Source organism: Heteronotia binoei, chromosome 2, assembly GCF_032191835.1.
Source record: "Heteronotia binoei isolate CCM8104 ecotype False Entrance Well chromosome 2, APGP_CSIRO_Hbin_v1, whole genome shotgun sequence".
Lineage (NCBI taxonomy): Eukaryota > Metazoa > Chordata > Lepidosauria > Squamata > Gekkonidae > Heteronotia > Heteronotia binoei.
Window position 1 is genome coordinate 17,755,645 of NC_083224.1, and position 23,770 is coordinate 17,779,414.

Below are 23,770 nucleotides of genomic sequence, written 5' to 3' on the forward strand. Positions count from 1 at the left end.
GATGGCAGCAGCGAGGGGCAGGTAAAGGGCAGCCGCATCCTTCCCTTCCCGCACCCCAGGGCCGGCGCTCGTCTGCTGCAGCTGCTCCTCCTCTTGAGGAAGTTTCCTTCCCTCTTCTCCTCCTCTTCCTCCCCCATTTTCCACCGAGCCTGCCCGCCTTCAGCTGCACAACTCCTGGGGTAAGATTGCCAAGTCTGACTCGAGAAATATCTGGGGACTTTGGGGGTGGAGCTAGGAGAAAACCGTATTGAAGGAAAGCATTACTCTTAAGGATACCCAAGAAATGATGCAAAATTACACAAGATACCCACTTACAGCAAAATGGACCCCAAATTCATCCAAGTGACTTTGTGAAGCTTTTGTTCAGTGCTCCCCTATTCCTTAAGTAGAGACGCCCTCTTGAATAATTAAGTTTTACATAGTTTGCAGAAAGCCAGGAGTGTGAGAGTCTTCATGACCTTCTCAGGAACGCCAGCTTGCTGTGGTGGTTAAAGAGTGGTGGGCTCTAATGGGGAAGCCCTTTCCAGTCACTTTATCCTGGGCTCCAGTTTACCTTCAGATGTACCCTCTAAAGTAGCCCCAATAATTCAGCCAGATAACTTTGTACAGTGCTACCCTATGGTATTCCTTCTTTACAATACAAAATTACAGTGACAACAATATAAATTTACAGTGAACAAAAATACCATCCTACGGTATTTATGTTGTTGTCACTATAATTTTGTATTGTAAAGAAGGAATCGCTTTAATTATATTTTGATATTGTTTTGTACATGGAGAGTATTTTCTTGTTATTTCCTGAAGGGCTAAACAGGCATATCTTTAAAAGTTTGGTATGTAATCTACCAAAAGAGCCCTGGAGCACAGAGTGGTAAGATGCAGTATTGCAGTCCAAAGCTCTGCTCATGACCTGAGTTCGATCCCAGCAGAAGCTGGGTTCAGGTAGCTGGCTCAAGGTTGACTCAGCCTTCTATCTTTATGAGGTTGGTCAAATGAGTACACAGCTTGCTGGGGGGAAAGTGTACATGACTGGGGAAGGCAATGGCAAACTACCCCATAAAAAGTCTACCATTAAAATGTTATGCTACGATGTCACCCCAGAGTCGGAAACGACTGGTGCTTGCATGGGGGACTACCTTTACCATTTTTAATGTAATATACCACAGTGACATTAATCCTCATCAACAAACTACAAGACGCTCCTTCTGATCCACTGGGGTAATCCTTAGGTGATTCTTCACCAGGTTCAGTGATGTAACTCTGTTTTCTTTTCTTCCTGCCTTTTTGATATCTTTCCCTCTGCCTTTTCACAGCCAAGTGAATGAGAGTGTCTTTCCGGAGTCAGAGGCAACCCAAGAGAAAGGGGAAGGAGATGGAAGAGAAGGACCCCGAAGGCCTTGGAACTGGGGAGATATCAAAGAAAGGTTCCCATTCCCTCCAAGCAGGGAGTGGTGCTGAATTTTGGGGAAGAGCTGTGCCAGAGATCTTGGTTCAGGACCCTGTGACCGCAGATGGACGCAGCCGATGCTTCCGGCAGTTCTGTTACCAGGAGGCTGATGGGCCCCGAGATGTTTGCAGCCGGCTCCACGGACTTTGTAAGGACTGGCTGGAGCCAGAGAGGCGCACCAAGAAGGAGATGGTGGACCTGGTGATCCTGGAGCAGTTCCTGGCCATCCTGCCGCAGGAAGTGCAGGGCTGGGTGAGAGGATGCGGGCCAGAGAGCAGTTCCCAGGCAGTGGCCCTGGCCGAAGGTTTCCTCCTGAGTGAGGCAGAGGAGAAGAGGCGGGCACAGCAGGTGAGGGGTTTTCAGTCGCTCCGCTCAAGCAATGAGCTTCTCCTAAGGATTCTTGCCAGCTATTTCTCTGTGAGTGTGTGAACTGCCATCAAGTGCTTCCAACTTATGGCATCCGTAGGAAGGTCTTCTACTTAACAGCCTTCTCAGGTCTTGCAGATGGAGGTCTGTGGCTTCCTTGATTGAGTCAGTCCATTACATGTTTGGTCTTCCTCTTTTCCTGCCACCTTCCACTTTCCTTAGAATTTTTGTCTTTCCCAGTGCCTCCTGTCTTCTCGTAATGTCACAAAATCCGATAGCCTCAGTTAAGTCATTTTAGCTTCTAGGGAGTGTTGAGCCTTGATTTGATCTAGAACCCACTTATTTGTCTTTTTGGCAGTCCACGGCATCTGTAGAAACTCTCTCCTCCAACTTCGCAAAGAATCAACATTCTTTCTGTTCGCTTTCTTCCTTGTCCAGCTTTCACACTCACACATAGTAATGGGTGACTTGCTCCTTGTCACCAGTGACCGATACTCCCTCTAAGCTGCGGAGTCTTGTGAGCAAAAACTTTGCTTTGTGAGCTACTGGCATTAAAGTCGCGAGTGAGTGATTTGCCTATTGCATAAATTAGTTTGCTCTGGGGCCATTTTTCCAGAGTGAATACAAAAATGTGTGGGTCAGAGGCTAAAAAACTGTGAGCTAGCTCACACTGACTCAATTGAGAGGGAACACTGCCAATGGTATGTCTTTACATCTTCAGAATGTTTTCTCGCTCCTTCATGGCTGCCTTTCCCAGTCTCAGTCTCCTGATTTCTTGTTTGCAAGTCTCCCTTTTAGCTGATGGAACCTAGGAACACAAAACCTTGAACAATTTCAGTTTCTTCACCATCAAGAAGAAGAAGATATTAGATTTATATCTCGCCCTCCACTCCGAATCTCAGAGCGGGTCACAATCTCCTTTATCTTCCTCCCCCCACAACAGACAGCCTGTGAGGTGGGTGGGGCTGAGAGGACTCTCACAGCAGCTGTCCTTTCAAGGACAACCTCTGACATGGTTGACCCAAGGCCATTCCAGCAGGTGCAAGTGAAGGAGTGGGGAACCAAACCCAGTTCTCCAAGATAAGAGTCCGCACACTTAACCACTACACTAGCCTTAAATTTCTGAAATCCCCCTCTAATAATTATTTTTGTCTTCTTGATGTTCAGCTGTAATCTTCCTTTAGCACTTTCTGCTTTAGACTTCATGAGTAATTACTTCAGGTCTTCAGTCCTTTGTGCCAATCATGTGAAGTCATGTGTTTATCTCAGTTAATTTATTTATTTTATTTATTTATTCGAGATTTGTATCCCGCCCTTCCCAGGAGTGGCTCAGGGCGGCTTCCAACAATAACAATTTAACAATTTAAATAGAACAATTAAATACTTCACATTTAAACATTAAAACCAATACAACCAATTAATGTTCCTCCATCTTTATCTAAATCAAATCCAATTTTCCTTATGATATGTACTGCATAAAGATTGTAGAGACAGGGAGATAAAATACATCTTAGTCTGGCACCCTTGCCAATTGGGAAATCTTCTGTTTTTCCATATCCTGTCCTACCAGTGGCCTCTTGTCCAGAGTTCAAGTTTTGCATCACAACTATTGGATGTTGTGGCACACCCATTTCTTTTAAAACCAACCATAGCTTTTCCTGATCCCCACAGTCACAAGCTGCTTTTGTTCTGAAATTCTCTCCTACGCTCCATTAAACCACTTAAATCTGCAATATGATCTCAAGTTCCTCTTCCTTTTGTGAATTCACCAGGAATAGAACATCTGGCATATCTCTTTCAATAGATGACAACAATCGTTGTAAAACGTTGAGCACCAGCTTAGATTTGCATGAGGAATTCATGTAATGGTCCAATAGTGGCTACAGTCTTTGGCGTCTCCATTTTTTCAACTGGAATGTAAAGTAAATGTTTTCATTCTGTGGGCCGTTATCTTGTTTTCCATCTTTGTTAGTGTATTCTTGCTACGATTTTGACAGACTCCTTTTCTGTGGCTTGAAATAGACCTACTGATATTTCATCTCCTGCTGGTGATTTGTTTCCCCCAGTTGTTCTCGGTGCATCTTTAGTTTGTAAAACCAGCCCTAGTTCTTGCCCCTGTGGTTATAGCAACTCTGGCGGTGGAGTCAGGAATCATAGAGTCATAAAATCATAGAGTTGGAAGGGAGCTCTAGGGCCATCTAGTCCAACCCCCTGCACAATGCAGGAAACTCACAAACACCTCCCCCTAAATTCACAGGATCTTCATCGCTGTCAGATGGCCATCTAGCCTCTGTTTAAAAACCTCCAAGGAAGGAGAGCCCACCACCTCCCAAGAAAGCCTGTTCCACTGAGGAATTGCTCTAACGGTCAGGAAGTTCTTCCTAATGTTGAGCTGGAAACTCTTTTGATTTAATATCAACCCATTGGTTCTGGTCCTACCTTCTAGGGCCACAAAAAACAATTCCACACCATCCTCTATAGGACAGCCCTTGGAGCCCGGGAGTGGGTCCGGATCCATCTCTTCAGCCTGTTCCAGTCCTTCTCTTACCCCTCTCCCTTGCTGTTGTTTCAGATGTGGGGAGGATCCGTGAAGGCAGAAGCAGAGTTCTCTGAGGCAGAAGGAGCTCCGTCAGAGGAAGGTCAGAGGGCGCAGGTCCCGGAGTGTGCCCACGATGGTAAGTGGTAAGGGTGCCTCCTGCCCAAAAGGGATTGGGGCTCTTGCTTGGCAGAAGTTTCAGGACAGAAGAAAAGGAAACTACTTCATCAGACTACATAGACTGGTGTTCTGGGAAATAGTGCCATAGGATGCCATGATGGCCACTCCACTTTAAGGGGAAGTATAGAGATTCATGGAGAGCAATTCCACTTGTATTTACGTTAATGGAAATGTGCATATCTCACCTTCCTTGCATTAGAAAGACACAAGGTGGCTCAAAAAAGAAAAGGAAAACAAATCTGGGTTCAGCTAAATGCCAAGGTGAATAAATGGAGCTTCCATGTTCCCCTGACCAGCATGGCCCAGACCCCCCAAGGTCATCAGATCTCAGAAGCTAAGAATGGTCAGCCCTGGTTAGTGTTAGGATTGGGAGACCACCAAAGAAATTCAGGATTGCTGTGCAGAGGCAGGCAATGGCACACCACCTCTGAATGTCTCTTACCTTGAGGAACTGGCGTCACCATAAGTAGCTGTGACTTTGGCAGCAGTTTGTACACTCATGCACAGTGGTCATTTTGTAGAAAAATAGGTGGTGGAGCTCATCCAGGGATTGCAGTGCAGCTGCACGTACTATTCAATGGACAAGGAGGTGGAACTCTCAGAAGGAGGAGGTGGAACTCGGAAAGGTTCAGGAGCTGTGCTCCTGTGAGCTCCCACTGAATCTGAGGCCTGCTCATACATATACACACCCTGTTCTGGGGCTGTAGATCACAGAATACCCATTGCCAGAGGCCAGTAATTTGGGCTCTGTGTTCCATCTTAAAGTCTTTTCAGGGGCATCTGGGTGACAGAAAGAGGATACTGGATTAGGATGCCAGGCCAGAGTCTGGCCCCCCTGTGAGGTTTGAGGGCGGAGCATGGGCTGGATATGGTGTCATTTTCTTGTCTCATCCAACCAGATACCTGAATATTAAGTCAGACTATCAGCAGACGCTCTGGAAACACATTGGCAGCACCCTAGAGTTTTAGCTGATGTGCTAAAAATCACATGGGTTTATGACTCGATGTGATGGCTATGTGTCGTGTCACATGATTTCCAGTCACCTGTTTTTCTCCTTCCAGTCTGGACTCCAGGATGGGTAAGAAGGCCAAGGAGGTGGCAAAATGTCATGCCTGGGCTTTTGGTCTGATCTAGCAGGGATACTGAAGCCATTTGAGCTCCAGGGCTCACAGGGCACATTTCAAGCCTCACAGAATCTGAAATCATGTATTGGCAGCGGTCATAACCCCCTGACGTTTGTGGGTACCTGGGTCTTCTGTTCCACTCTCCAACAGCTATTACCAGTTTTCTTGAGCATAAAGCAGACAAGGTTTCACAAGTCTGGAAAGTGGGATGTGTAAGCAAAGAAAATAGGACTTTGAGGCTAAAATTCTTCCTATTTTGTCTCCCTTTCAGGCAGCGAAGAGACGTTATCAAGCCGTATTCTTTGCAGAGAAGTGGAAATGCTCTCTCAACCTCTGGTTCAGGTAGGGGGGTAGAACGGGGGATATTCAGATACTTGTTCCTTTCTCAGGGAAAATCTTACTCCTGTTCTGAGGAAGAGAGGCTCTGAACAGCCCAGCCTTTACGCATACTGAGCTCTGCATCCTGCAGCCTCACAAACTATCCCTGTGGAGAGTGTCAAGTCTCTGCCCAGCAGGGACTTCCGGGGGAGGAAAATGCCGAGCTGAGCTGTCTCTCATAACGGGAGCAGGCTGGAACTTCTGTTCGGGGTAGTGGAAGGCAAATTAATGCCTACTGCCTACTTTTCTGAGTTAGAGAATAGTCCAAGACATGCACAGAAAACTTTAAGGAGATTTACCTTGGCTAAAAGGGAGCCCCGGAGGGGACTTCTTTGAGGCTTTGAGGGGTCTCAGGAGAAGTTGCATAGTCATCGTCTGCAGAAGTGCCCAGAGTCATTTATTTGACATAAACTCGTCAGGATCCTAACCTTCTTGGACATTGCTAAACATCTAAAGCTTTGAAAGATCAGTGGAAACTTGGATAATTGGAAGAAAAGGTACAGAAGATTATTTTTTCATTCCGGAGCTATTTATAGCTTAAAGGGACAAAGTTAAAAGGTGGGAAAAGAAAATATAGAGAGCTTGGAAGAAGAGGGAAGGAAGAGGTGAAATTTGGATTTTATAAATATAAAGGACAGTGTTAAAAACTGCTAAAAAGTGAGAAGGAATTTATTGTTTTGTCTACTTGCGGTTTTGGAAGTAAAAGCAACATCGTCATACTGGAACAGACCTGCAGCACATCTGAGCAAGACAGGAAATACGTCAAGTATCGTGAGATCTCCTTGTGACTTTGTGGTAACAAAAACAGGAAATAGTGGAAAGAAAACCTACTCTAGGAATATATACCATTGAGAAACATCGGCGTCCGTTGCTGGGAGGCTAAATTATAAACATTGTTATAAAAAGAATTTGGGACAGTATAAATTGTTGGAATCAACTGAAAACAGGGTAAGAAGATAAGAACTATTGGTCATATTATTTGTGTGGTCCTCGGAAATTTTTAAAATTGAAAAGAAATTGCAAAAAGTAATAAAAAGTTGCAGCTGCCATTTTGGAAAATTTAAAAACTTTAAAAATAAATATCTGGACTTTGGGAGCTCAGAGGATGGCGAAATTGGGCTTGCCGTAAAGGGCAAGGCCTACTCTTTTGTATCTGGTAGTCAAAATGAAAATCGGTGAGGTCTAAAATTTCATTGTTTTTTGAAGGGTTTAAAAATTTATATCTTGGTCTAGGAAGCTCTGAGGAAAGTGAAACTAAATTTATTATAAAAAGCAAGCCCTAATCTTCTGAACCTGACAGTTAAATCTGAAATCTGTGAGGTTAAAATTTTTGGTGTTTTTAAGTGTCTGAAGCCAAGCAGCCCCGAACAAGGGCTCTTTCATTGGAGAAGATGCAGGAACAATTGGACGCGATGGAAGCCAGAATGATGAGAGGGGTAAGGAGATGATAGATGAATCGAAAGAAGAAATTATTGCAGAGATTAAAAAGGATATGGAAGATCTCAGAAAGGAAACTGGAGAAACATCTAAGAAAGTGCAGGAAGTAAAAGGAAAAATGAAAGTATATGATTCCATCTTGTTGAAAATTCAAGAAAAAGTGACAATCCATGATTGCAAATTGATGGAAATTCAGATACGTCTGAGAGGAGTACCTGAAGTGGAGGATGGTGACTTGAAAGGATATATAATAAAAATAATTGCAGAATTTTTAGATGAAGATCCTGAAGAGACTAAAAATATGTATGACTATATGTACAGAGTGAATTCACTTTTTGCCAAGAAAAATAATCTACCAAGAGATGTTGTTATAAGATATATGACAAAGGAAATGGTGGGAAGGATCATGAATAAAATTTTTGAAAAGGCACTGATAGTGGGAGGCAGTAAAGTGAGAATCATGAAGGAGTTGCCAAGGCAAGTGATAAACGATAGGAGAACATATAAAAAGCTGACAGAAAAATTGAGGGACAATGGCATGAGGTTCAGATGGATTATACCTGAAGGTTTGAGCTTGGAACTCCAGGGGAAAAGAGTCACACTTACAAATGCTCAGGAGATGCGTAGATTTTTTGAAGAAAATAAAGAATTTGCACCATGATGGATTACAAATTATTGTCTTGGAATGTTAATGGACTAAATTCACCACAAAAAAGAAGGGCAACATTTCATTGGATTAAGAAACAAAACTGTAACCCGACTAATCTGATTAATGGACAACTAGTCATCTTGTGGATATCACGACTGCAGCATTTAGCACCCATTTTATACGTATTAATTTTTAAATAATTTTACTGTAATTGATATTTAAAATTGTTTATGTTGTTTTATGATTCATGGGATTCCCATGCCTGTCAGCCGCCCTGAGCCCGCCTCGGCGGGGAGGGCGGGATATAAAAATAAAATATTATTATTATATTATTATTATTATTATTATTATTATTATTATTATTATTATTATGTTTGCAAGAAGTACATATTAAACAAAAGGATTATAAATTTTTATGGAATAAACAATTGGGAGTAGAATTTTTTTCACTAGCTGAACAGAAGAAAAGAGGAGTGGTTTTATATATCAAACAAGAATTGGAGCCAAAATTAGTGTTTAAAGATAAGGACAGAAGATTTGTAGCAGTGGAGACAATATTAAATGGGAAAAAAACATTGTTATTGGGATTGTATGCGCCTAATGGTGCAAAGGATGCTTTTTTCAAAGACATTACACAACAATTTGATGAACTGACCTATGATCAAGTATTGTTAATGGGAGACTTCAATGGAACAGTTAAGAACTCACTGGATAGATCTGGAGGGGAAAAAAAATGATGGGAAAGAAGGGAAATTGCCAAAGTCTTTCTTTGAATTGGCTAAACAAGAAAATTTAGAAGATATATGGAGGAAATTTAATCCTGAAGTGCGGGACTATATTTTTTTTTCAGCAAGACACAAAACTTTTTCTAGAATTGACATGCTGTGGGGAACTGAAGACTTAAGTCTTATAACAAAGAAGATAGAGATTTTACCTAAAATAGGGGCTGACCATAACCCAATAATGTGGATTACAAAATTGTCCAAGAAATTGAGAAGATGGAGACTGAAGGAAGCTTTGCTACAGAATAAAGAAACAGTGACATATCTAGAAAAAGAAACTAAAGCCTTTTTCCAAGTGAATGATAAAGAAGAGATTGATTTTCAGATGGTCTGGGATGCTTATAAAGCAGTAATGAGAGGAGTGTTGATTACTTTGAATAATAAAGGCAAGAGAAGAAAAGAAAAACAGTTGTTGGACATTCAAAATGAAATAAAGAAAAAGGAAGGGGAGTTGAGAAAAAGACCAGGGAAAAAGAAAATTTTAAGGGAAATTACAATACTACAAACTCAATTGAGACATTTGTTGAATAAAGAAGTGGAATGGAGTTTGAAAAGACTTCAGCAGAAATCCTTTGAGGGAGCAAATAAACCGGGAAAGTATTTGGCTTGGCAATTGAAGAAAAAGAGAGAAAATAGAATTATTAACAGAATTGTGGTAGATGGAAGAAAAGTGGTTACTCAAGAGGGAATAAAAAGAGAATTTTTCAAGTACTATGCCAAACTGTTTAAAGGTGTTAAAATAAGGAAAGAGAAGATGGATGAATATTTACAAAAGTTAAAAATAGAGCCCCTAACTGAAAATATGAGAAAAGTTTTGAATGATCCAATTGAAAAGATAGAAATTGAAGCAGCAATCAACGCAATGAAAAATGGGAAAGCTCCTGGGCCAGATGGATATACAGCTAAATATTTTAAAACTTTTAAAGACGAATTAATACCAAAATTGCAGAAGTTGATAAATATAATAAGAATAAAAGGGAAAGTACCAAATACATGGAAAGAAGCTGTTATTTCGTTGATACCTAAAGAAGATAGAGATGCCACGAATGTAAAAAATTACAGACCAATTTTGTTATTAAATAATGACTATAAAATATTTACAAGGATCTTGGCAGAACAGCTTAAACAACATTTGATAAATTTTATAAAGGAAGATCAAGCAGGGTTTCTTCCCAAAAGACAAATAAGAGACAATATTAGGACTGTTGTAAATATTGTAGAATATTATGAAAGACATCCAGAAAAAGAAGTAGCATTATTCTTTGCAGATGCAGAGAAAGCATTTGACAATTTAAGCTGGGACTTTATGTTCGCGGTAATGAAAAAAATGGAGTTGGGAGAAAGTTTTATAAGAATGATAAAAGCAATATACTCCGAACAAAGGGCAAGGTTGTGTGTTAATGCAGATCTTACAGAAGAAATGAAAATTAGCAAAGGTACTAGACAAGGTTGTCCGCTTTCACCACTGTTGTTTATAATGACTCTTGAAATTTTATTGATGCAGATTCAAGAAGAAAAAGATATACAAGGTTTACGAATAAAAGGATGTACTTACAAATACAGAGCGTTTGCTGATGATATAATGTTTATAAATGAAAACCCCATACAAGTTACACCTTTGCTGTTAATTAAAATACAAGAATATGGGGAGTTGGCGGGACTCTCTATAAATAAAGAAAAATCTAAAATTCTGTGTAAAAATATGCAGATGAATAGACAACAAGAATTACAGAGACTAACGGGTTGTGAAGTTACCTCTAAGGTAAAGTATCTAGGGGTGGAGATAACAATGAAAAATATTGATCTGTTTAAAAATAATTACAAGAAGTTATGGCATAAAATGGATGAAGATATGCTAAAATGGAATAAGCTTAATCTGTCATTGCTGGGCAGAATAGCTGCAATTAAAATGAATATTCTACCAAGGATAATGTATTTGTTCCAAACTATTCCTATTGTGAAGGATGCCAAACAATTTGATAAATGGCATAGGAAAATTTCAGAATTTGTGTGGGCTGGGAAGAAGCCAAGGATTAAAATGAAAATTCTGTCAGATGCAAAAGAGAGAGGCGGATTTCAATTACCAGATTTAAAATTATATCATGAAGCAGTTTGCTTAGTGTGGATGAAAGAATGGATAATGCTGTTAAACAAAAAACTTCTAGTGTTGGAAGGTCACGGAAATAAATTTGGCTGGCACGCATATTTGTATTATGGAAAAAAAGAGGATGGATGGTCTTTTCTCTCACCATTATATAAGAAGCAATTTATTAAATACATGGACAAAATACAAGAAATATGGAGATGAGAGAAGACCTTTATGGATAGTGCCAGCTGACGTAATAAAGATAACGGCTGAGATAGGTGAAGAAAAGTGGCTGTCATATAATCAATTGTTAAAAATACAAAGTGGAAAAATAGAACTGAAAACTGCTGAAGAATTGAGTCACAAATATGATTGGTTTCAAATGCAACAAATAAAGAGCTTGGTAGAGAATGACATTAAAACTGAAGGAATAAGGAAAGAGCAAACAGAAATGGAAAAAGTTCTGCTTGGAGACAATGATAAACTAATTTCAAAAGTATACAAATTACTTTTACAATGGTCTACAGAAGATGAAGTAGTGAAATCTCAAATGATTAAATGGGCAATTAATGTAAATAAAGAAATAAAGATGGAATATGGGAATATCTGTGGAAGAACTCTATGAAACTCGCAACATGTCAGAGTATTAAAGAAAATTGTTTTAAGATGATGTATAGATGGTATATAACTCCTAAAAAATTGGCAAAGATGAATAATAAGATGCCAGACAGATGTTGGAAATGTAAAAAGCATGAAGGTTCTTTATACCATATGTGGTGGACTTGTGAAAGAGCAAAAATGTTTTGGCAGATGATTCAGCAAGAGATTTCTAAGATCTTGGGATATGAGTTTAACAAAGTTGCAGAGACTTTTCTGTTGGGACTACAAATGGAAACATTTCCAAAAGAAGATAGAACTTTAATCTGGTACTTGCTCTCAGCCGCTAGGACATTGTATGCGCAGTTGTGGAAGCAAGAAAAAATACCAGAAAAATGGGATTGGATTATAAAAGTTATGACATGGAGTGAAATGGACAAATTAACAAGAATATTAAGAGACTATGATTTGGAAGTTTTTAAGATGGAGTGGAAGACGTTCAGAAGATACGTAGAAAAAGAGTGGAAAATAAAAGGACATTGGACAATTTTTGATAATGATTAAGTTTTAAAAGAAGAATATAACTTTTGGTTTTCTTAATAGTTAAGGGTACCTTTAATATTTGTTTTTTTTAACACTGGCAGGGGTCAAATAATGGGGGGAGGAGTGGGGGAAAAGTAAGATATGGGGTAGATAAATTTTTCTTTTTAAATTGTAAGATATTGATATAGATTTGCTACCATATGTTACCAATAAAATTGTTTATACTCGAAGTCTCTGCCCAGCATGATCTGTGATGAGGGAATCTACTTCTTCTTTCAGTCTTCGTTTTCCTTTGAGGAGGTGGCCGTGTATTTCACCGTGGCGGAGTGGGGCCTGCTGGATCTGGGCCAAAAAGCCCTCTACAGGGAAGTCATGCTGGAGAACTATGGGAGTGTGGCTTTTCTAGGTAAGGAACTCTTGTGGGTGCTGAAGGCGTGAATTACTGCCATTGGGATGATGCACGAATCAACAGCAATATCTGTTTGTGAGGCCAGTGCAGCTAATTGGCCGCCCCTGGGTGCCTTGAGAAGTTGGGGTGGCCATGAAAGTGATGTTCAGCAGGGCCAGGTAGAGCGATACAACCCACCCCACTGATCCAGGGGCAGCTGAGGCCAGTTTTGTGTCCATCACCCAAGTCAGAGAGGGTGTCGTGGCCTGAGTCCAAGAACGGGCTGAAATGCCCTCAGAACGTCTCTGGAAGGAGCCAGATCCTTATTTCTCAGTTGTCAGGCATTACAGCATCCCCTTCCCCAGATGGGATTTTGGCCATCCACTCTGACTGTTTCTCCGGAAGATTTGAAGAGGCTATTTCCTTCCCCACTCACCAGGCAGGACACATGCTGGATCTGATCTTTGCAGCTGAAGTTTTAGTGGACCAGATTACTGCGGAAGCAGTGCCATGGTCAGACCATTATGTCCTGAAGGCTCGTATGGATGTCCCACCCCAAGCCTGTTTAGGCAGCGAGCATATTTTAGCTCGCCCGCGGAGCCTGATGGATCCAGCATGGTTTCAGATGGCTCTACGGGATCCCTGGCCCCTTGGCAATTCTCTAGATGACCTAGTGGAGTTTTGGCATGGCCGGCTCTTTAGGGCCATCGATGAGATTGCACCCCAGCGTCCTCTGCAGCCTCATTCGAAACTAGCGCCATGGTACAGCCCGGAATTGCAACTGATGAAACAAAGGCTCAAACGGCTAGAGAGACAGTGGCGGTGGACTTGAGACGAAGGGACTAGAACATCTTATAGAGAGTTTATGAGGTCCTATGAGATGGCAGTCAAAGCCACAAAGAAAGCTTACTTTGCGGCCAACATTGCTTCTGTGACGTCACTCCCGACACAATTGTTTAGCACAATTCGGACTCTTACGACTCTGCCACAAGGCAGACCAAATCTTAGGGAATTGGATATTGGCTGCGAGGCTTTTGTGACTTTTTTCACAGATAAGATCTTGTCACTCCATCACGACCTCCCTCCCACATTTGAAACAGTATGTGAACTCGAGGCTCCATGCCTGTCTTCTGGACTAGCTTTGGTTCATTTTACAACACTCAGCTGGGAAGAAGTTGACAGAATCCTTTCTGCTGTGCGCCCAATGACATGTGATCTGGACCCCTGCCCATCCTGATTGATTAAAGTTGCCAGATGGAGCTACGATATCCTATATGGGATATCGTAAATAGATCCCTCTCCGAAAGGCTTTTACCAGTGCCTCTGAAAGAGGCAGTGGTCTGCCCTCTCTTGAAAAAATCCACACTGGATCTGGCCAAATTGGTACATTACCAGCCGGTCTCGAACCTACCCTTTTTGGGTAAAATTATTGAGAGGGCAGTAGCGCTACAGTTACAGAGTTTTCTGGAGGATGCTTCCATCCTAGACCCCCATCACTCCAGTTTTCGCCCAGGTCATGGGACGTACTGGTCACCCTGTTGGATGACCTCCAGCGGCATCTGGACTGAGGCGGTTCAGTAGTACTGATGTTGTTAGATCTATCAACTGCATTCGATATGGTTGACCATCAGTTGCTGACCCACCGTCTTGCCGATGCAGGGATTCAGTTATGGTCGGGGACAAAGGGTGGCTATCGGGGGACAATCGTCCCAGAGACACTCGCTTAATTGTGGTGTGCCTCATGGGGCGGTGCTCCACACATTGTTGTTTAACATCTCTATATGCCCCTTGCTTAGATTGCCTGGAGGTATGGGCTGGGTTGCCATCAGTATGCTGATGACACCCAGCTCTATCTACTGATGGACGGCCAATCTGGCTGTGTCCCAGAAAATTTGGACCTGGCGCTGCAAGCTGTGGCAGGATGGCTTAGATTGAGCCAACTGAAGCTGAATTCGACAGAGGTCCTTTGCCCGGGCAGGGAAATTCCCTTACCAGCTTTTGATGGGGTGCCACTGACAATGACATCCAGGGTCAGAAGCTTGGGGGTGCTGCTGGAGCCTTCCTTGACAATGGAGGCCCAGATAGCAGCCACTGCCAAATCTGCCTTTTTCCACCTCAGACAGGTGAGACAGTTGGTTCCCTTCCTTGAGCACGGTGACTTGGCATCTGTAATTCATGCAACGGTCACCTCGAGACTGGACTATTGTAATGCCCTGTACATGGGACTGCCCCTGTCTCAAACTTGGAAACCACAGCTAATGTAGAACACAGCGGCCAGGCTGTTGTTGGGGCTCCCCAAATGGAAGCACATACAGCCGGGACTGCGGGAACTGCACTGACTGCTAATAGTATACCAGATTCGCTTCAAGATGCTGGTTATTACCTTTAAAGCCCTATATGGCCGAGGACCTGTTTACCTTAGGGACCATCTCTCCCCACACGTTCCCCAGAGGGTACTTAGATCTGGGATGCAAAATCTATTAGTGATCCCCGGGCCGAGGGAGGCAAGATTGAAATCCACAAGAGAGAGAGCTTTCTCAATTGCTGCCCCCTATTGGTGGAATCAGCTGCTGGAAGAGGTTAGAGCCTTGTGTTATGTTGCCCAGATCCGCAAGGCCTGTAAGACAACGCTATTCCAGCTGGCCCTTAATTGATCAGGAATGACTGATAAGATAGTAGGGAATGACACCTAATATATACTGAATGCCATCTGAAATGAAACTATATCAAATGATATTAGCATCAGATTGTTTTAATTGTTTAATTTTAATTTATGATGTAAGTAATGTAAGTGAATTGTTTTGATTTTACTGGTTGTTAGCTACCCTGAGCCTGCTTTGATGGGGAGGGTGGGATATAAATCCAATAAACCTTGAACCTTAGTTAAGAATGATGATGCCAAAGAAAACTCTGGAGATGGACCAGAGAGGCAGGAGGAAAGCCACACAGGTAAGAGGAGGAATAAGCCCACACCTTCCCCAAAATGGGTCCTCCCTGAAACCCTAGTCCATGAAGAAAGGTCAGTCAACCAAAGAACAGACAATACACTGCAGGGAAAAGGGAATTGAAAGTATGGCATTTTCAAAGACTTTCATTCAGAGAATGAATGTCATTTTGCAGAAGCTTAGGAAAGCAATTGTGTAATTGCTTGGAATAGAACAGCTTCCATCATAACACAGCCCTTACTTCACATCAAAGAAGTCATACAAGTGGGGAGCCATGAAAACGGTAAGAGTCCCAACGAAGTGTCTCTGATGCAGGAAGCTTAATGTACATTAAAAATATTTATTATTGTACCCTACTGTAATACAGAAGGGAGGCACTGAAATCTTTGGAGCGTGAATGAAAGTTCTCAGACCACCTTGTGTGGATTCTAACGGGAGATCTCTTTCTTTATTGCAGCAGGAGATGATCAGAGGAATGAGGAGGATGAGGAACTGCATCATCTGTCATCCGATGAAATCAAGAATGAAGATGTGAGAAGAAATGTCAGGACTCAAAGCACGTCTCAGAGGCAGGAATTCAGGCAAAGCATAAAGAAGAGTGATAAATCCATTCCTTGCCAAGGGGGGGATTTCCAAGAAGTAATTCACAGGTTGGAGGAAATTTACAAGGGTATAAAGTGTGGAACGAACTTCTCAGATCAAACCCAATATAATATCCATTTTTCAAAGCACAGTATAATGAAGTCATGTAAATGCTTTCATTGTGGAAAGTACTTCAGATACAAATCACAACTACTTGTGCACCAAAGGATCCACAAATCAGAGAGACATTTTAAACGTTCAGAGTTTGGAAAGAAATTCAGTCATAGTTTGTTTCTTAAACAGCACCAAAGAACCCACACAAGGGAGAAACCTTTTAAATGCTCAGAGTGTGGGAAGAGATTCATTTACAGTGGCAGTCTTCAATATCATCTAAGAACCCACACAAGGGAGAAGCCTTTTCAATGCTCAGAGGGTGGGAAGAGATCCAGTCAGAGTTTCCTTGTTAAACAGCATCAAAGAACCCAAACAGTGGAGAAGCCTATTGAATGCTCACAGTGTGGGAAGAGATTCAGTCACAGTAGCAATCTTCTAAAACACCAAAGAACACACACAGGGGAGAAGCCTTATGAATGCTCAGAGTGCGGGAAGAGATTCAGTCAGAACAGCAATCTTCAAAGTCATCTAAGAACTCACACAGGAGAGAAACCTTTTGAATGCTCAGAGTGTGGGAAGACATTCAGCTACAATAGCAATCTTCAAAGTCATCAAAGAGCCCACACAGGAGAGAAACCTTTTGAATGCTCAGAGTGTGGGAAGAGATTCAGTCATAACAGTAGTCTTCAAAGTCACCTAAGAACCCACACTGGGGAAAAGCCTTTTGAATGCTCAGAGTGTGGGAAGGGATTCTGCTACAGTGGCCATTTTCAACTTCATCTAAGAACCCACACAGGAGAGAAACCTTTTGAATGCTTAGAGTGTGGGAAGAGATTCAGTCATAACAGTAGTCTTCAAAGTCACCTAAGAACCCACACTGGGGAAAAGCCTTTTGAATGCTCAGAGTGTGGGAAGAGATTCAGTCAGAGTAGCAATCTTCAAAGTCATCACAGAACCCACACAGGGGAAAAGCCTTTTGAATGCACAGAGTGTGCGAAGAGATTCAGTCGGAGTGGCAATCTTCGAAGTCATCAAAAAACCCACACAGGGGAGAAGCCTTTTAAATGCTCAGAGTGTGGGAAGAAATTCACTGACAGTAGCACTCTTCAACAACATCTAAGAACCCACAAAAGGGAGAAGCCTTTTGAATGCTCACAGTGTGGGAAGAGATTCAGCCACAGTTGCTATCTTCAACTGCATAAAAGATCCCACACAGGGGAGAAGCCTTTTGAATGCTCAGAGTGTGGGAAGAGATTCAGTCAGAACAGCAATCTTCAAAGTCATCTAAGAACTCACACAGGAGAGAAACCTTTTGAATGCTCAGAGTGTGGGAAGACATTCAGCTACAATAGCCATCTTCAAAAGCATCAGAGAAACCACAAAGGAGAGAAACCTTTTGAATGCTCAGAGTGTGGGAAGAGATTCAGTCATAATAACAATCTTCAAAGTCATCTAAGAGCCCACACAGGAGAGAAACCTTTTGAATGCTCACAGTGTGGGAAGAGATTCAGTCAGAACAGTAGTCTTCAAAGTCATCTAAGAACCCACACAGGGGAAAAACCTTTTGAATGCACGGAGTGTGGGAAGAGATTCAGTTGGAGTAACAATCTTCGAAGTCATCAAAAAACCCACACAGGGGAGAAGCCTTTTGAATGCTCAGAGTGTGGCAAGAGATTTAGTGACACTAGCAAACTTCTCAGTCATCTAAGAACCCACACAGGGGAGAAGCCTTATGTATGCTCAGAGTGTGGGAAGAGATTCAAACACAGCAGCAGTCTTCAAAAGCATCATAGAACCCACACAGGGGAGAAGTCTTTTGAATGCTCAGAGTGTGGGAAGAGATTCAGTCAGAACAGTAGTCTTCAAAGTCACCTAAGAACCCACACTGGGGAAAAGCCTTTTGAATGCTCAGAGTGTGGGAAGAGATTCCGCTACAGTGGCCATTTTCAATTTCATCTACGAACCCACACAGGGGAGAAGCCTTTTGAATGCTCAGAGTGTGGGAAGAGATTCAGTCATAATAGCAGTCTTCAAAGTCATCAAAAAACCCACACAGGGGAGAAGCCTTATGAATGCTCAGAGTGTGGGAAGAAATTCACTGACAGTAGCACTCTTCAAAATCATCTAAGAACCCACACAGGGGAGAAGCCTTTTGAATGCTCTGAGTGTGGGAAAAGATTCAGTCAGAGTAGCAATCTTCTAAGTCATCTAAGAACCCACACAGGGGAGAAGCCTTATGAATGCTCAGACTGTGGGAAGAGATTCAGTCACAGTGGCAGTCTCAATTATCATCAAAGAAGCCACACGGGGCAGAAGCCTTTTGAATGCCCAGAGTGTTGGAAGAGATTCATTCAGAGTGGTGATTTTCAAAGTCATCTACGAACCCACACAGGGGAAAAGCCTTTTGAATGCTCGGAGTGTGGGAAGAGATTCAGTCGGAGTGACAACCTTCGAAGTCATCTAAGAGCCCACACAGGAGAGAAACCTTTTGAATGCTCAGAGTGTGGGAAGAGATTTAGTGACACTAGCAATCTTCTAAGTCATCTAAGAACCCACACAGGGGAGAAGCCTTATGAATGCTCAGAGTGTGGGAAGAGATTCAAACACAGCAGCAGTCTTCAAAAGCATCAAAGAACCCACACAGGGGAGAAGCCTTTTGAATGCCCAGAGTGTGGGAAGAGATTTAGTCAGAGGAGCAGTCTTCATCTGCATAAAAGATCCCACACAGGGGAGAGCCTTTTGAATGTTCAGAATGTGGGAAAAGATTCAGTTGCAGTAGTAATCTTCAAAAGCATCAAGGAGTCCACCTAGGGCAAAAAGTTTCAGAATAGAATGGTTATCTTCAGCAACATACAAGAACGCACACAGGAGAAAAACCATTTCACTATTTTGCCTAAGGGTGTTGAACTCATTTTTTTTTACAATGATTTGACAGAAATGTTGCTTCATTGGGCCAGGACGTGTGTGCCCGACATTGTAATTCCAGGTTCCAGAGATATAAACTTTAGAATGAACCTCGGCCAACTCAATTAACAATATTATTTTTTACTCAATATATAAACATACTTAAAGAATGACATGCCTTATACTATTTCCTTTATTTAGCGGTCTTCAGTAACTAACATATCTGTCTCTGAATTACTGCATCGAAATCTAGAGTCAATGTCTGTTCTGTAGCAATCTTGAGTGTCCTGGTTAGGTCTGTATCTGTAATCTGAGAATGTACTTTTGAATTATGGACATTTATTCTAGAATGGAGATTTTTACAGACATACGTTGTTCCAAACATATACAGAATTTTAGAAGCAAAGTCTTAAGGTGGGAGTAGTTTGAACCCAAAAACTGATAACATTTACTAATACCAAGTTCAGAAAGCTTATTCTTCTCCATACAGCATCACATTGCTCTCCCACCAACCTGCGATTCATAGCATCTTTTGATTGATAGGTAAGGAGAAGTGTGAATGTCCCATTTTCCCAAATGTACTGACTAGCAATGTAGGCTCCACCTTCAGAACGCCTACCACTTTAGAGAAACTTTTCCTGTCCATCTCCCATCTCCCTTCCCTGCTTCCTGGCATAAGTAATCCGCTTCCCACTTCCCACTTCATTCTGTTATGTGTAGAGTTTGCCCAAGGACTCGAACCAAATGACAACTCTCACACTCCAGGGTCCATCAAGGAAGGTGTGGTGACCAGATTGATTGTGCCATTGGAAACACACAGGAGCCTTTGGCCATACATGTTGCCTGGTCAATATGATTTGGTCTTTATCCTTGGGGACCTGTCCTCTATTTTTGGAATTAATGACCCGTTGAGGGAACCATAAACCTTTGTTACATTCCATCCATGTAGGGAGAGTACAGCCGTAACCACCATTGGCCAACCACTCCTCCCTGTGGATGGAGGATGGGCACAAGCCCAGCAAGTTGTGAGGTTGGCTTCTTTAATTATAGCATTTAGTGTCTGATGCCACACATTTCTCTCCCACCCCCCTAATACGGTTGAAACCAAAACAATTGTCCATAAGGGTCCCAATAATTTCCTCCACCCTGCCATTCTCCCACCTCTCCCTCAGGAGCACAACTATTACACAGCTTCCCTCCCCAGTTATCAGGTTCAAAATAACTCTCAGTCCTCCAGCTCACACTCCAATCTTCTGTGGCTGGAGCCCCTTTGGGTCTCCTTCCTCCCACTCACACACACTCCACACCTTCCAACCTCTAGGGCTATTTCCGGTTTTAGCAAACCTGTACCTTTCTTGGTATTGATTTAAAACGCTCTCCTTCAACAGGAGTCGGCCTGCAATGAAATCAGACAATTTAGGAAACAATGGTTCTGTTGAGGCTTGTCCCACAAGCCAAAAGTCTAGGTGCCGGCACAACGGTCCTTTCCACAAGGTGAGTTCAGGCGTGATCAGTTCGTCAGGCCACGCTGAAAAAACGGCCGAGAAACGTTGTGCCGAGGTCCACCCCGGGTTGTCCGCTTCGGTCAGCTCCCACATTCGTCAATTGCAGTTTAAGGGGTTCTCCTTCTACCGACTGGCTCTTCCAGTTTTTTTGGCTCTGCCCCTTTTTTGTGCGCGTGTGGTGAGTCCAACCTCTTTCCACAGTTCTGACTGCTGTTTCGGTGATTAAGAGAACTTGGAAGGGACCTTCTCAGCTGGGCTGGAAGGTTTCTTCCCTCCACCTCTTGACGTACACCCAGTCTCCAGGTTGATACTTGTGGACCGGCGCCTCTAGTGGCGGAGTGAGGTGTATGAGTCCTTGTTCCCTATGGGACTTAAGAAGAGAAGACAGAGCCAGCACATATTTACGCACATACATGTCCTTTAACAAATGTAAATTGCCTGCTGCTGTATATGGCATTACTCTCCATAATGGAAACCCATAAAGCATTTCAAAAGGTGACAACTGTATCCCTTCCCTTGGTTTTGTTCGAATTCCAAATAACGCTAGAGGGAGCACTTTTGTCCAAGGCAAATGAGTCTCCAGAATTAACTTTTTCATTGCTTTTTTAAAAGTCTGGTTCATTCTCTCCGTCTGACCGCTAGATTGGGGGTGCCATGGTGTGTGGTGTCTCAGTTCTATTCCCAATGCTTTTAGTGTGATTGTCATTACTTTTCCCCCTTGTCTGAGTCCATTGTTTCAATTAATCCCACCTCTGGGATCACCTTTTCCAGGATGACCCTGGCAGTCACCGTTGCTGATGTTGACATTGTGGGAAATGCCAAGACCCACCCGGTGAGCTGGTCCGTTAAAACCAGGACATATTTTACCCTCCCCACTCTAGGCATCTCAATATAGTCCACTTGCACATGTTGAAAGGGCCTGACCGGCAAGCCTGCATCTTGACCTCAATAGGTAACATGTTTATTCGCCCTGGGTTGCTCGGGTCCGCCCATACTTTGGGGGAAATCTCCCCTTCCTTCTCTACTGTTAAGGCAGCTAGCCTAACCTCACATTTCCCCCCTTTTAATACCGATACCATCCCTATTTTATCCGCCAGATCCCTCCCCAAAAGATTTATCCCGCCCTTACCAATTAAAACGAATGCATGTTTAACCACTTCATTTTTTCTTGGAAACAAGACGTCAATGTCTTCTGTGACTGGGGCTCGAAACAGCCTATCTCTCACCCCTCGCACCCTTACACTTTCTAACCCCAAGGTGGCGCCTGATGATAAACTTTGCAACGTTGATTTTGTGGCTCCAGTATCATACATAAATAACACTTCCTCCTTTTCCGGTCCCAGCTTTAATTTTATCAAGGGCTCTTCAGGGCTGGGTCCCGAGTACAGGAGCCCATGACACCCCTATTCCTCCTCATATAGGGCTGCAACCCTGGTCTCCTCCCATCCTTCCCCTTCTCTATTCGGGCATTCCCGTCCCCAGTGTCCCCGTTCCTTGCAGTACTTGCATACATCCTTGGGTAGGGGTCCTCTACTTCCCCTTCCCCTGTTTTCTCCCCGCTCACCCCACGGCGGGCGAGGCCCTCCACCTCTTGCTCCTCTCCCCCAGCTATACCCGCCTCCACCTCTTCCTCTTCTCTCATCCCGCCTCTGCACTTCCTTAACTGTCTGGAACATTAACTTAACTGTCTTCGCTTCCTTCTCAACCTCCCGCCTGGGTATAACTTTCTGTGCCTCCACTACCAGTTCAGTAAGGGGCTTTGTTAGCAATCCGTCTAATTTCTGCAGTTTTTTCTTTATGTCCGGATTACTCAGTTCAACAAAATGGAATTTTAAGAAGGCCTGCCCTTCGTCAGAATCAGGGTCCAACACCGTAAAAGCTGTCATATTGTTCTTTAACCTCTCCAAGAACTGAAAGGAGGGCTCTTTTCCACCTTGGGCTTCTCCAAAAGCCTTATGGAAATTTACCACAGGGGGTACCATTTTTACCAGTCCATCCAACACTAAACCACAGAACTGGGAACAAAAAGTTCGGCCGTCGGCCATCTGAATATCAAGATTTGCTGGGTTGCCGTTAGGAATAAGGGCCAGTGCTCCCTCCTCTGTCCTGTCTCCCGCCCCTTTTATCCATTGTTTCCTGGCAGTAGACAGTGCCTATGTTGCCTCTTAATTTCCAGCCACTTGTTTTAAAATATGTATCATCTCCTCCGGAGAATATATGGGGGGTCCCCAAAGCCCATCTAATTTTGTTTTAAACATTATCGGGTTCTCCGAAAGGGGGGGGGCAATTGGCTCCGCATAGAGTGTAGCTCAGTGCTTGTTAACGGGACCTCTACGTAGCCCACCATTTCTATCATCGGGACTTGCCTAAGGGGGGCCAACAATCCTCCTCCTGTTTCTTTCAAAATTTCTGTAGAATTCCACCTGCATGCTTCTACCTCTGACCTTGTTCTTCCTCCCATTCCTCCCTCTTGTCGACCCCACTGTTCCAAAAGGTCAGACAATTCACCATACATCCCTCGTCCTCGGGGTGGTGCTCCCATAGACAATGTTCCCTGTCTGTAGTGGGGTGGAGAAACGTCTAATTGGCCCTGTGGTTCTGGTTCCACTGGGCCTGGTGGAGGCCTTTTCCCCACGACGTGATCAATAGGGTCCCAAGAAGGAGAATCCTCCGTCTCCTCCACCTCGACAGCCATCATTTTTATAGCTATCGTGAATGGGCTTCCTGCGAAATCCATCCAGATGCTAACACACTGTAAATTGAGAGGAACCTCCGGGCGCGGTTCCAACCTTAACCAATATTGGCGCATATCTGATATTATGGTTTTATTTATGGTACCATATTTTGGGCAGTGGTGTCCATAGGGGAGATTTAATTTCTGGCCATTCCAAAACACAAGTACTCACCAGCTGTTCCTTCGTGGGACCGTAATCTTTAAACATGTCTCAAGCCTTTAAAAAGCGGTCCAATGGGGTTCCTACTGGGAACTCAACAGTCCGCGGGCGCCCCTTCCCTGCCGGCTTCCCATTGTCCTGCGCTTGATCCTTGGGGACATCTCCCCTGCGCCCCTTATCCTTAGACCCCTTGTTTCCCATCGTGTCTAATATGACCGATCAACTCACCAACTTTCCGTCGCTGGCGAAGTCCTGACGTCCCGTCGATCGTTGAAGGACCCACAGCGGTTCTTGTCACCCTCGGGTGGCCTA

At 43.2% G+C, this 23,770-nt stretch overlaps 2 protein-coding genes across 2 annotated transcripts in view; both read left to right on the top strand.

Moving 5' to 3' along the window:
• LOC132567242 (zinc finger protein 91-like) overlaps positions 1-23,770 on the top strand; it is a 257,261-nt gene that overhangs the window by 112,804 nt on the left and 120,687 nt on the right.
• The window catches only part of LOC132567787 (zinc finger protein 208-like), a 55,974-nt gene that overhangs the window by 10,347 nt on the left and 21,857 nt on the right, over positions 1-23,770 (top strand). The window contains 7 exon segments of the mRNA XM_060233474.1: positions 4,386-4,488; positions 5,926-5,996; positions 12,406-12,532; positions 15,917-15,990; positions 16,513-18,886; positions 18,889-18,967; positions 20,448-20,553. Coding sequence (XP_060089457.1) covers positions 4,386-4,488; positions 5,926-5,996; positions 12,406-12,532; positions 15,917-15,990; positions 16,513-18,886; positions 18,889-18,967; positions 20,448-20,553 — 2,934 coding nt within the window.